We start from the raw sequence: 14,786 nt of genomic DNA on the forward strand, positions 1-14,786 counted from the left end.
TGAGATTCTCTAGCATCATTAGTGTATGGGATTCTCTAGTGGAATTCTTTAGCGTCACTATTGTATGGGATTCTCTAGCGTCATTATTGTATGGGTCTGACGAATCTTATTCAAATAATTAATTCTTGGTTTATAAGGGTGACACTAGAAAATCCAAACAATTCGAATTTTTAAAGATCCAAATAATTTATATATTATTATATCACACACGTAACCAGTGGCGGATCCAGGAATTCAATCATGGAGGGGCGACCGTGATTTAAGCGCGATGAAATTTTTTTGAACAGTTAATAACTTCTATGTAATTAAAAAAAAAATTAAATAACTTGCATACAGGAGAAAAATGTACAATATTATGAAAAGAAACTAGTACAATAATATTAAAATTTTAAAGCAACCTACTAACGAATACGTGACAATTGCATTCTTCGAGACTCCATGTTCTGAAAACGCTGTAAAATTGGCTCATTGTCGACAGTATTAAAAACATCTTTCTCGATATATACTACCAAACTATCATTCATCCATTCATCTCCAATCCTATTTCGCAAATCTGTTTTGACAATATTCATTGCCGAAAACACTCTTTCAACAGTTGCAGTAGCAACTGGAAGAAGTAAGGCTAGCTCAATCATCCGATAAACCAAAGGAAACACACGGTTCTTCATTGTTTCAATCATTTTCTTTGCAAGAGCTCCCAAATCTGAAATGCCTTCAAACCGTTCATCCGATCTGACGTCATCAATATATGTTTCAAGCTCTTGTTCAACCAACATACGCTCATTCCAAGAAAAATCATCCTCATAAAAATGAGCCAGGCGCACTAACTTCTGTACATCAAATCTAGAGAACGAGTTTCTAGGATCAAGACATGACATATAAATCAACAAATCTGTAGTTGTTTCAGAGAAACGACTATCCATCTCCTGTAGAATAATATCGATAACCTACAATTTAAAAATCAAACAACAAAAGTAAAAATTAATAAATATGTTAATGTTTAAAAGAATTTAATTGACGGTAAACAAAAAAAGAATTATGAAGTTACCTCACAAAAGATTTCAACATGGTAGTAGTGATAAAAATTAACATTTTTTCCATCTCTCTTCAAACGACTACGGTTGTTGATGTTATCTGTCATATTAATTATTTCAATGGAATGAGTGTTACAAAACTTCTTCACATCCTCAAGTAAAATATCCCATCCAGAATCTCTCAACTTTTGCAATTTGCATTTCACATTATTGATCAAACGCATCGCATTCACAATATTTTGATCTTTCTCTTGTAGAACGGTTGACAAATGATTTGTGATTGCCAATATACGTTTCATCAATAGTAGAATAAACACAAATTCATACCTCTCCATTCTTTCAACCAAAGTTCTACTTAAACCCTTAGAAGAACGATCACCATCATCAATCAAATTTTGAAGAACCTCTATAACAGATGGCCACATTTGTTCAATACGACATAAAGTTGAATGATGAGACCCCCATCGTGTATCTCCAGGTCTAGCTAGACTAGTTTCTTGGTTTAGTCCTCTACCAGAACTAATCTCTCCTCTTTCAAGAAGTTTAACTTTTCTATCATGTTCAAGTTGTCGAAGTTTGTCGGCCCTTTTGCAAGATGATGCAGATGTGTTCACAATCGAACCAACAATCCACATGAAATCACAAACATATTGATTTGCTTGAGCAACGGCTACAACCACTAGCTGGAGTTGATGAGCAAAACAATGAACATATAATGCATACGGATTTTCTTTCATTATCAGTGACTTTAAGCCATTAAATTCTCCAGACATATTTGAAGCACCATCATATCCTTGACCCCTCAATCTCGCCACTGATAAACCATACTTAGCAAATAAAGAGTCGATTGCCTCCTTCAAACAAGCAGCTGTAGTTGTTGCAACATGAACTACAGCCATAAATCGTTCAATCACCTCCCCATGCTTGTTCACATATCTAATAACAACTGCCATTTGCTCTTTCACTGAACAGTCACGAGCCTCATCAAGTAGTAAAGTGAACCATCTATCTCCAAGATCAGCTAGAATAGCATTTGTGGTCTCAACTGCACAAGCATTCACCAATTGCTTTTGAATTTTTGGGGCAATCATTTGATTATTTCCAGGTGCATTCATTCCAACAACTGCCGCAACTTCTGGACACTCTGAACTATACCATTTGAGCAATTCTAAAAAATTTCCTCTATTGGATGATGTCGAAGACTCATCATGTCCCCGAAAAGGTAATCCTTGTAACAACAAAAATCGAATTACTTTTAAAATGGAAGTCAAGCGTTTGCGATAAGCAACTTCAAGCTCATGTTTCCCCGATGAAAATGAATACTCCACACTTTGTCTTTGATTCTTGAAACCCTCAAACTGTATCCTTGCCTCATTGTGCGCACTACCAACTCCACCTACATGCTCATTGAATTTTTCAATTGCTTTTTTCCAATTTATGAAACCAGATCTCGTAAACACATCATCTCCTCCAAACCCTATATTACTAGGTCTAAAAAGATAACACCAGAAACAAAAGGCTGCATCCTTTGAAACACTATACTCCAACCAATCACGGTCTTTAAACCAAACCTCTCTGAAACATCTATTATCTTTACCCATTTTTTTTCTTGGAAAATTATGGCCTCGAGGTTGACAAGGGCCTATAGCAACATATTCTTTTCGAATACGATCTCTAGCACCAACATCATACTCTTCAATCAATTTTCGTAAACCAGGATCAGCAACAATTTCTACTTCACTACTCAGATTTTCAATATTTTCAAATAAAATTTGTGGAGGAGGAGGTGGTGGTGGTTGTGGTGCAGGAGTAGACTCTTCATCCGGAACACTAGACGATTCAATTGAACTCCTAGGTCTCTTTGCAAAATATCTCAACATTTTCTACAAATAATAATATATGGGAAAAAATTATCAACATAAAATAATGTGAACCATTTAACAAGAGAGGTGATAAAAAGCAACTAAATATTTAAACAATTAAAATTTTAAATTATTAATTGTATCATACATGGTAATCAAGAAATAATCAAATAATTATTAAAAAAATAAAATAAAATTCAGGTATAAAATAAAATAAAATCCACTTACATGAAGGCTGAACCGTTGAAGACTTCACCTTTGAATTTTGGCGCTTTGCCGCTTTGATCGGAACTCGGAAGAGAGGAAAAAAAAAACCTTTGGCGTAGGACTTTCCGGCTTTGCCGTTTTGATTGGTGCTCAGCAGCGAGAAGAAACAAAGGGCAAGACCAAGATCACAAGGTTAAAGTGGAATGGAAAATAAAAATATGAAGAGATAAAGGGTGAGCGACGGCGGAAACAAAACAAACAGAGGAGGAGAGATAAAAACAATTAAATAAATATAAAAATAAACCTTTATATAAATTATATATGGAATGGAAATATGACAAAGTGGACACGTGAATATGTGATTGTGTCAAACTGGACATGTGGTCCACAATTAATCAAATGAACTGTTCTTCTTCGTCTCTTCGTTTTCCCCGTCTCCTGCTGGCTGCTTTGATTGCAATTTTTTCTACGCCACGGCGCCCCTGCACGTAACGCGTGTGCACGATCATTTTAAATAGTAAAATATTTGGAATACTAACAGACATCCCATTAATTGATTTGATTGTAATTGAAATTGTAAAAACATTTTAATTTTGAAAAAATCAAAGTTAATTGACCTTTAAAATGAAGATTTGACCTTTTCTACTATAGTTAAATTATTACTACGTATCAGAATTTTAAATACTTTTACAATTTTAATTCCCATTAAATGTGATTTGAAATTAATTTTAAATTGTAAAATATTTGGAATACTAACAGACATTCCATTAATTCATTTGATTGGAATTGAAATTGTAAAAGCATTTTAATCGAGAGAAATTAAAAGTTAATTAATTGACCTTTTAAAATGAAGATTTGACCTTTTTAAATGAAGACATAATGATTTAGGTTATATATATATATATATATATATAAAATAATAATAATAATATATTATTGGTTTTTGTTTTTATTTTTTTCCTTTTTTACATTGTTTTTATTTTTTCGTTTTCTATTTTTTAGGGGTTTTATTTTTTTTTATATTTTTTACATTTTGTTTACCGTTTTGTACCTTTTATTTTTATTATTTTTAATGTTTTTCATTTTTTTTACAATTTTTTTACATTCACTAACTCTGAAATTCTAAAAAATTTTAGTTTTTCGACGTTTTCCGATTCTGAATTGCATGTCCTTTTGCTAATGTATTAGACATGAAATATTACTTGAGAATCATTGATTACCTAAATTAAATAAGATTTTAATTGATAATCTTGAATGAATAACTAATATTATCAAAGATACCCCTCAATTAAATACATTTATAATCTAGTATTTCACGAGTTTGAAACTATCTTGTGGTTACAATTGATAAGCTTATCATTCTGAATTGATTATTTCAATATCTAATTCATATGATAGCATACATTTATATCTATTTCAAATATTTTATTTATGAATCTATATAATCTAGTATTCAAGATATATATATATAAATGCTTTTATTCAAGATATTCATGATTTTCAAATATATTTTAATTTTAAATATAATTTCGAATGCTTAAATATTATATCTATCATTTCACAAGCTCGGCAGACCTTCTTCCCCCACCCCGCTATGATATTCGGTTAATTTAGTTAATTTAATGTTAATTTTATATAAATTTGTTTTATTATTATTTTAAATAAATTTAGTCAATTTAGTGTTAACTGAAATAATCAATTTGGTTAATTCGATTTTAGTAAAATGTTGATTTGATTTAGTTAACCAACTAAATCCATTTTCAACCAAATCTATTTAATAAAATTAATGCCAAATCTGTTTTTTTTTATTAACCGATAATTTTTTTTATATGAAATCAATTATTTCGATACAATTTTTTCAATTTTATTATTTAATAAAAAATAGTTTAATAAAATTTAAAATTCAAAATCAATCTAAAATAATTGATATTTTTTTTTAAAAAAACTTTCTAATAAATCCAATCAAATGCTAACAATATCCATATCAATTATCCTAAAATAAATTTTTATTTTAAAATTTACATTTTATATTAAAAAAAATATTTACATCAACTACCTTATTCATTCCTTAAATATATATTTTATGAATAATAATTCTCTAAATTTAATAAATAGATTTCATTTCTTAAATATTAAAATAATATTTCTTTCATCTCTTTAATAATAAAATAATTTTTCTCTCCTATGTCTGATATAAAAAATAAAGAAAAGATAAAAAATAATAAAAAAATAGATAGTGACAAATTATAAAGAAACATAAAATGAAAATGAATACCTAAATTTAATAAAGTATTTTTTTTTATCCTATATTTTTTTAATGAGGATGAATGCTCTAACTATTAAGGATCAATCTTAAAACTCACCTTGGCATAAGATAAATTTACAAACTTAAATTTAAAATAACTATATTTTAAATAAACTTAATTAGAATTATTTAATAATCTCAATTTGATTTTTTTTCAATATCTAAGTAAAATATTTATATATAATTAAAATATTTTATTTATAAATCTATAATCAACGATTCAAAATATTTTGCAAATAAATATATTTAAAAATGTTATATTTTAAACAAAAATATTTTATTTAGTTCAATTGGAATGTTTATATACAGGTGGCATGCTTTAAACCTTTTCAACAAGACCTGATCCTCGATTTGTCGTTCTATAAAAGCTTTTCCCTATTTGCCGCTCTCCATCGCGCCCTCTGTAACGCGGAGAAGAGATAGCTTAGTTGGCGGAGAAGAGATAGCTCATGGCCGTTCCGTCTCTGAAATTGGAAGGGGCACTCGCTCGATCAACGCTCCCCTCGATCTCCATTCTCCATCCGATCGCTGCGCCTCGTGTGGCATTGTTTTCGAGCTCGCCTCTTCTCCCACGGAAACTTCTACCTTGCTACATTTCCGGCAGGAGCTTTAGATTCGTAGTAAAAGCCTCCGTCCAGACCGCCTCTGAAGGGCTTCAGGTACCTCTCTCTTTTTTTTATTCTTTTCGCTTTATTTTTGCACAATGATCGGATCAGTAATAGCCGAGAGTTTGCAGATCAAAGCGATCCCCACGAAGCCAGTCGAAGGGCAGAAAACTGGGACTAGCGGACTCAGAAAGAAGGTTCCTTTTGGCACTCCTACATCGTGCACTTGTTTTATTCTTTTTTTTTTTTTATGATTGATGAATTTAAGCTGTGTTTGGATTTGTGGTGGATTTAGGTTAAGGTCTTTCAACAAGAGAATTACCTGGCCAACTGGATTCAGGTATGTGAATTCCTTCTGTTTGAATTGTTTGCGATGAGTGATTGGAAGATTCAAATCTTAATGGTTGCGATGGCTCAGAAGGAGATAAAAGCATCAACAATGATCTACTGGAGGGGAAGAATATGATTAGGGCACGAGATGTACCTTAGGTGCTAGGCGACGATCTAGGGCACGGAAGAAAGCTTGCTTCAGTGTGTCCGTGACCAGGAGAGGGAAGATCGAGTGTGGTTGGACGACCCTCGGGTCCCTGAACACCTTCTCACGCCGGCGATCGGGTGGCACCGACTCGATCCAGTGGCGCCGGACAAAACTAGGGCAGAGGCACGAGAGGGATCGGACTGTCGGTGTGATCGAGGCTGAGGTGGGCATTGGCGAAGTGGAGATCAGAGAAGAGGATCGGGAGTGGAAGAAGGAAAGGGGGTTGACGTCGAAGGGAGGAGTTAGCGGTGCTCGAGCAGATGAGAGGAAGAAAAGGAAATAAAAAGAAATTAACTTAGGTTTTGCTTAATCAAACCCTAGGTGCATTCCTCAATCAACTCCCATTTATGGGTATTCCAAATAGGATTTTTCCAAATCCATAAATGCATCCCCTCCAAATATGTCATACGAGCTCCTAAAAAATTCGGTTAAAGTTATTCACCTATTCAATCTTTATTTGGGGTACTGTATTTTACACTCGATGACTATTGCAATGGGATCACCACTGTCTTTAAGCAACATTTCATCTAGAATATCAATCATTGCATAGCTGTCATTTAGTTCTTCAATTTTTCCATCTCCTATATTTGAAATTCAATCAAAAAATATCCTGATTTCATCACCATATTCATCATAAGCTAAATTCTGAAGTCGCAAATTCTTAGTCAATCTCAAAATTTTGTAATGTCTCCACAGATACGACGAATTAATAGTTGCACGAACAATATCCTGTCTGCTACCCTTCGGAATAACTGGAAAAATCTATCTAAAATCACCATTGAGTGCAATTGTTTTGCCTTGAAAAGGAATTGAAAGCTTAAAAGATTTGCAAATCTCAAATGTCGCACATGCTTTTGTCTAGTGATTTAAAACAAAACATGTGTTGTGATATGATTACACTAATACAGTAATCTATAATTGCACCAATAAATGACAAACATGTAATAAACGGTAATAAGAGTAAGGTTAAGAATTTGTGTATCTCCGGTTGAAGTATCGGGCTTGCCGACTATCTTTAGAGAATTTATTGTCGCCCACGGTGCAAAGGCTCTCCGGCAAACTCCTCCCAAGATCCGACAACCGGTCGCGTCATTCGTAGGTGCACTCCAAAACGAACGCCGCACTTGGATTCAACCTCAGATCGCAGAACCAAGCCTCAGAACTTGGAAAGAAGAAGAAGAAGAAGGAGGAGGAGGAGAAAGCAGAAAGCAGAGGAATGCTTTGCTTTTTTCGGAGTGAGTTGAGAAGGAGCAGAGGAAGTGTATTTATACACTTGAAGCAGTGCAGAGGAAGCGACGCACGCTTTGCTTCTGCTTCCTCATCTCACGCGCAGGTGCGCTGCTTCGCATCCTCATGCGACACAGACAGAACCGAACAGATGCCGTCGAGCTGCTTCGCTTCCTCGCGCGGACAGAACCGAACCACCAGGTGTGAGGGAACCAAACCGGACCAACAAAAATAAACCAGGTCACCAAACTGGCAAAAACAGACCAGGCCACCCGCAAGCACGAGGCCCACGAGCTGGGGATTTGCACCCCCCCTGCGCGCGCGTCGCGCCCGGTTTATGGATTTCCGGCTCGAACCCCCCGAAATCACCTGATTTGAGCTCAGCTCGCGCATGCGTGTAAGTCCCCTTAACATTGCTAAGCATGGATGGAAGGACTCCATATATAAGACCTTCCAACCTTCTTGGCTTAACAATGTGGGACTAAAAGCATAAGGAGTAATGTGAATTAAAACTCAACAATCCCCCACTAATTCAAATTATTTTAGTCGAAAACAAAGATAAGTTTTGAGACTTGGTTGCAATGAGCTTTTAGTGAAAATACTTTCCGGTTTGAATTTTCACCTAAGTACATCAATCTTATTCACATAGGTTTGAAGAGAACTGAGTCTTGATCTTAAACCTTTTATATGTGAAGATCAATTGGTAACAACTCATCACTGGCGATGGTTAAATCCTTCTGGGTTGGTGCATTATGGCCATGCCACCGAATCTTGTTTCATAAGTGCTAAGGAGAGTTGCCTAGACTCCCCATACTGCGGCCCCACAGTTGCACTTACATAGGTGAGTTCTCCAAGGATGTACTGCAAGCATCTTGTCATTAAGACCTTGAACTCATTAAGAGCTCCTAAGCTCATCCTTACTAGCAGTCAAGCATCTATCCAGGGAAGAGACTATGAGATTACATCTCAATCAATTTGATGCTTACGATTCATCCTTATAGCTTGTTTATACCACATTGAACCTACTTCTTGGGATCTCTAATCAGATAGGTTGGGTTACTGCTATGGATGAATCCAGGACAGGCCTCAGTCCCATTCCCTTACTGGATCTCTTGATTTTCTCAGAATCAAGTCCTTTAGTGAGTGGATCAACAATATTGTCCTTTGAACTTACAAAGTCCAATGACACCACTCCAAGAGACAGTAACTCACGAATAGACTTTAATCGTATTCGTACATGTCTCTTCTATTTCTGGTTATACTTGGAGCTTCTAATCTGAGCTATTGTTGTTTGATTATCACAATGTACTGAAATAGAATGTATTGGCTTCATCATGAAGGGAATTTCAGAAAGAAGACCCTTCAGCCAATCAGCTTCAGTTACTGTGGTATCCAAAACACACAATTCTGCCTCAGATGTAGAACGGGTTATAATCGTCTGTTTAACAGACCTCCAAGCAACTGCACCACCTCCAAGTGTAAAGACATAACCAGTAACACATTTACACTCAGCAGTGTCCGCTATCCAACTAGCATCACTATATCCCTCCAGGACTGCAGGGAATCTCCCATACCACAAGCCCAAAGATATAGTGCCTTTTAGGTATCTGAGTACTCTGTCTAATGCATTCCAATGTGTTCTGTCCGGACAGCTGGTAAACCTGCTCAATTTCGATATAGCAAAAGAAATATCAGGTCTAAAACAATTTGCTAAATACATTAGACTACCTATTATTTGTGAGTATCTTAATTGAAACACTGCCACACCACTCTTATTCTTGTTGAGAGTTTTTGAAGGATCATACGGTGTGACTACAGATTTAACTTGGCTATAGCCATATTTCTATAATACTCTCTCAATATAGAGTGATTGAGAAATTGCTATTCCATCAGTTGATCGAGTCAACTTCAGCCCTAAAATCATGTCAGCACAACCCATATCCTTCATATCAAACTTACCACTTAAGAGGACCTTAGTCTCATTAATAATAGAAATGTTAGAACCAAAAAGTAGAATATCATCTACATATAAACATAAGATAATACAACTATCACCTTTCATTTTAGCATATACACATTTATCAGAGTCATTCATTTCAAAGCCAAACGATAGCATATCACTATCAAATTTTTGTGCCACTGCTTTGGGGCTTGCTTCAAACCATAAAGAGATTTAACTAACCTACAGACTTTATTCTCATTTCTAAAAACTACATGTCCCTTAGGCTGATCCATATATATCTCTTTTTCAATATCTCCATTAAGGAATACCGTTTTAACATCCATTTGATGAACCTCAAGATGATATATGGATGCCAATGCTATCAACACTCGGACTGTAGTAATTCTAGTAACAGGAGAATAAGTATCAAAATAGTCAATCCCTTCTTTCTGTTTAAATCCCTTAGCAACTAGGGGGGCTTTGAATTTATCTACTGACCCATCAGGTTTTAGTTTTCTTTTAAACACTCATTTACATCCTATAGTGTTACACACAGGAGGTAAATCTACTAACTCCCAAGTGGCATTAGAGATAATAGAGTCCATTTCATTTTTAATGGTCTCTTTCCAGTGTTTAGCTTCAGGAGAAGCCATAGCATCTCTATATGTCACAGGGTCACCTTCTATATTATAGGTGATAAAGTCCTAACCTAAATCCGTAGACACACGTTGCCTCTTGCTTCTTCTCAGTTCTGTACACTCACTAGATTCATCTAGTCTAGAGTGACTTGAGGCAGGTATACCTTCTACGGATAATGGGGCCTCTTCGGAAGCAGGCTTATCTCTATAGGAATACTAGATATAGACTGAGGTGTTCTTGTCTTCATAGGAAATATATCCTCAAAAAATGTAGCATCGTGAAGTTCGACAATAGTATTTGCATCTATTCCAGAAATTTCTGATTTAATAATCAGAAATCTATATGTAATACTATTTTGAGCATAACCCAAGAAGATACCATCTACGGTCTTTGGACCAAGTTTTTTCCTTCTGTGTTCAGGTACTAGTACCTTTGCAAGGCACCCCCACACTTTAAGGTATTTCAAACTTATCTTCCGGCCTTTCCAAAGCTCATATGGGCTTTTATCCCTATACCTCATGGGGATTCTATTTAACACATGACATGCAGTGTATAAAGCTTCCCCCCACATGAAGTTGGGTAACCCAGAACTGCCTAACATGGAATTAATCATATCTTCAAGGGTTCAATTTTTTTCGTTCTGCTATACCGTTGGATTGAGGACTATATGGAGCAGTTACCTCATGAATTATACCTGTATCTTGACAAAATTTTTGAAACAGGTTTGAGGTAAACTCTCCACCCTTATCGGACCTTAACCTCTTAACAGATTTATTTGTTTGATTCTCAGCTTTAGATTTAAAAATCATAAATTTATCTAAAGCTTCATCCTTAGTTTTTAGCAAATAAACATAATAATAACGAGAGTGATCATCAATGAAGGTGATAAATACCTTTTATGATCTCTCGTTATTACACCGTTAAACTCACAACAGTCAGTATGGATCAATTCTAAAATATCAGAATTTCTCTCAACTGATTTGAAGGGTTTTCGGGTTTGTTTATATTGCACACAAACTTCACATTTTTTCTTATCATTTATAGCATGCTTAGGAATCATGTCTAGGTTCATCATCCTTTTCACGGTATTAAAATTGACATGTCCTAATCTATCATGCCGTATATCATAAGACTCAATGTTATATGAACAACCAATATCAGTAGATTTATTTAAGGTAGCATTTTCTACATTGAGTTTAAATAAACCTTCATTAAGGTAACCTTTTCCAATAAAGGTTCTTAAATGTAATATTACAACTTTATTACATTTAAAGTTCAACTCATAACCAGCATGGACTAACTTTGACCCGCTAATCAAATTCCGACGGACCGCTGGAACATGATGCACCTCATGCAGTGACAGGACTTTTCCAGAGGTGAACCTCAGGTCAACTTGTCCTATCCCAAACACTCTGGCTGCAGAATGATTCTCCATGGTCATGGAAGTGCCTTCAATTACCTGATAAGTAAGGAAGGCAGAGCGATCAGCACAACAGTGCACATTTGCACCTGTATCAACTAATCATTCATTAGGTTGATAGATCAAGTTTGTTCAGGTTTGAAGGTAACAAACCTATTGCTGGTGTTGTCACTAGCAGTCATGACATTTGCTTGTGCTTTGATGTTGGACGTATTGCTTTGGTTTTTCTCCTTATCTTTTCGCTTAGGGCAGAATTTGGCATAATGTCCAATTTGTCCACATGCCCAGCACGGCTTGGTTACATTTTTCTTTTGAACCTTTGGTTTGGGTTTCATCTTGTTCTTCATTTTCTGATTTTTGAATTTCTTCTTGTCAGATGAGACTACTACATTTGCCTTTGAAATAAAATCCATAGGCATTCTTGTATCATCATTTTTATGTTGCTTCCAATGTTCTTCTTCGATATTTAATGCAATCATCAAATCTTCTAGAGAGATTTTACCTCTCCGATGTTTAAGAGTCATGCCAAAATCTTCCCAACTCGAAGGTAATTTTTCGATGATTGATAAGACCTAAAATTTTTCGGGTAATGGCATATCTCCTTCGGCAAGACCATGAATTTGAACTTGGAATTCATGTGTCTGCTCAATTACAGATTTGCCTTCAACCATTTTGAAGTTTAGGAATTTTACCACAGTGTACTTTTATAAACCAGAATCTTCGGAGTTGTATTTTTTATCCAAATATTTCCACAGCTCTTTAGCTGAAGAGGTTGAACAGTACACATCAAATAGTGCGTCTGAGAGAGCAGACAGGATCCTCCCATGGCAGAGATAATCCCTTTGCTTAAACCTCTGTAAGGCAGCACTATAGGCAAGTTCCTCTTCATCAGGTGAAGGAGGATCTGTTTCTATAACGGAGAATAGCCCTAGTGCAGTAAGCCAAAATTTCATCCGTTGTTGCCAACGTCTGAAGTTTTGCCCGAAAAATCTTTCGGGTCGGGCGCTAGCCTCATCAGATCCCATTACCCTATCATTCATCATGTCTATTGATGCTACAATAAATTATCTAAAATTGTTGTGATATGATTACGCTAATACAGTAATCTATAATTGCACCAATAAATGATAAGCATGCAATAAACGGTAATAAAAGTAAGGTTAAGAATTTGTGTATCTCCGGTTGAAGCGTCGGGCTTGCCGACTGTCTTTAGAGAATTTATTGCCGCCCACGGTGTAGAGGCTCTCCGGCAAAATCCTCCCAAGATCCGACAACCGCTCGTGTCGTTCGTATGTGCACTCCAAGACGAACGCCGCACTCGGACTCAACCTCAGATCGCAGAACCAAGCCTCAGAACTTGGAAAGAAGAAGAAGAATAAGAAGGAGAAAGCAGAGAGCAGAGGAATGCTTTGCTTTTTTCGGAGTGAGTTGAGAAGGAGCAGAGGAAATGTATTTATACATTTAAAGCAGTGCAGAGGAAGCAACGCACGCTTTGCTTCTGCTTCCTCATCTCGGGTGCGCTGCGCTGCTTTGCATCCTCACGTGACGCGGACAGAACCGAACCACCGGAGCTGGGGAACCAAACCGGACCAACAAAAATAAACCAGGTCCAAAAATAGACCAGGCCACCCGTAAGCGCGAGGCCCACGAGCTGGGGATTTGCACCCCCCCTGCGCGATGATCGCGTGCGTCGCGCCTGGTTTATGGATTTCCGGCTCGAACTCCCCGAAACCACCTGATTTGAACTCAGCACGCGCATGCGTGTAAGTCCCTTTAACATTGCTAAGCATTGATGGAAGGACTCCATATATAAGGCCTTCCAACCTTCTTGGCTTAGCAATGTAAGACTAAAAGCATAAGAAATAATGTGAATTAAAACTCAACAACATGTACATCATTGGAGCCTCATCCAATATGATAAGTTTGGATTTCATAAAGAGTTCCACAGGAGGACTCCCTTGTTTGATATTACGTGTTGATTCTTCATTAAAATTAAATGGAATTGCAAAGTGACAAGTTCTTCCACCAGGAAGAAGAAGAGATGCGATACCATTGGAAGCCACATTTAACACAAATTCTCCCTTCGATCTCAAGGTTGTTGATAGTGTCTTCCATATAAACATTTTTCTAGTATCTCCATAACTGTAAATAAAGAACATTCCACCCTTGAATCAATAGCTCAACTGGTGGATCTCTGTATTGAATATCAAATCCAAAAATTCTCCCAGATTAACTTCGTCAACATGCTTATCCGAGTTCTTTTTATTATCACTCTGATAAAATGATGCAGTTATACAATCATGCCCCTTATTTATATACTTGAACAAATACTTGATGGCTCGAAATTGGTTACACCATTCAACGTTCATATGAGCACCATAACAAATCAATAAATAATGATTATGGGGAATTACATATCTGTTCTCCAGATTAATACCATTTTTAAGAACAATTATCCCATTATCTCTACGCTTATAGATTGAGTATCCATCCTCATCTATCGATGTGATGTCAACAAATTTTTTTGAAAAATACTTTGTGCAACAACCATTTAGCATGCATGGAAAATGCTTTCTTGCCTCGCCACATGGGTCATGGAAATTTAGTCAAAATAATATCATCTATTGATTCTGCTCTTGGAAATTTATTTTCTTTACGGAGAAAAATAAAAATGTACGCATAAGACAATCCTTGCTTCTAAAATTCCACCTATATATAATTGAAATAAAGTTAATAAATAATTTTTGAAATTATTAGAAAAAAATAGTCATCTATAAATCAATATAAAAAAATATTTATAATTGGATGCACGAAAATTAAAATTATTTCCTTCTTGAACATTACCAAAAATTTTGTTCTCACTAGTCACTAATATCTTTGAGCAAACATTATCTAGGTTAACTCTGAATATTCTTCCCACAATACAAGGACGATCTTCAGACTTTAAACTCCTAGACTCGACAAATCTTATAATTTTGGACCATTTGGGGTTATATGTAAAAGTTAT

The 14,786-nt window shown here is 35.6% G+C and overlaps 2 protein-coding genes across 2 annotated transcripts; one reads left to right on the top strand and one right to left on the bottom strand.

Moving 5' to 3' along the window:
* Nucleotides 1–401: 401 nt before the first annotated feature.
* Nucleotides 402–2,149, bottom strand: LOC122010596 (zinc finger MYM-type protein 1-like). Its single transcript, XM_042567113.1, has 2 exons — nt 1,091–2,149; nt 402–947 (listed from the first exon to the last, which is right to left on the bottom strand). Exons 1-2 carry the CDS (start codon nt 2,147–2,149, stop codon nt 402–404), a joined length of 1,605 nt encoding a protein of 534 aa, XP_042423047.1.
* A 3,708-nt stretch (nt 2,150–5,857) lies between these two features.
* LOC122010597 (phosphoglucomutase, chloroplastic-like) lies at nt 5,858–6,746 on the top strand. The gene is made up of 3 exons (XM_042567114.1): nt 5,858–6,067; nt 6,145–6,210; nt 6,309–6,746. Exons 1-3 carry the CDS (start codon nt 5,858–5,860, stop codon nt 6,477–6,479), a joined length of 447 nt encoding a protein of 148 aa, XP_042423048.1. The 3' UTR covers nt 6,480–6,746.
* Nucleotides 6,747–14,786: the final 8,040 nt, after the last annotated feature.

This window comes from Zingiber officinale, chromosome 8A (assembly GCF_018446385.1).
Source record: "Zingiber officinale cultivar Zhangliang chromosome 8A, Zo_v1.1, whole genome shotgun sequence".
Lineage (NCBI taxonomy): Eukaryota > Viridiplantae > Streptophyta > Magnoliopsida > Zingiberales > Zingiberaceae > Zingiber > Zingiber officinale.

Coding starts and splice junctions, on each gene's coding strand:
- LOC122010596 (XM_042567113.1), bottom strand. CDS start 2,149: ATGAATGCACCTGGAAATAATCAAATGATTGCCCCAAAAATTCAAAAG. Junction 948..1,090: donor TGAAGAGAGATGGAAAAAAT/GTTAATTTTTAT, acceptor TTTAAATTGTAG/GTTATCGATATTATTCTACA.
- LOC122010597 (XM_042567114.1), top strand. CDS start 5,858: ATGGCCGTTCCGTCTCTGAAATTGGAAGGGGCACTCGCTCGATCAACG. Junction 6,068..6,144: donor CCGCCTCTGAAGGGCTTCAG/GTACCTCTCTCT, acceptor GAGAGTTTGCAG/ATCAAAGCGATCCCCACGAA. Junction 6,211..6,308: donor CTAGCGGACTCAGAAAGAAG/GTTCCTTTTGGC, acceptor TGGTGGATTTAG/GTTAAGGTCTTTCAACAAGA.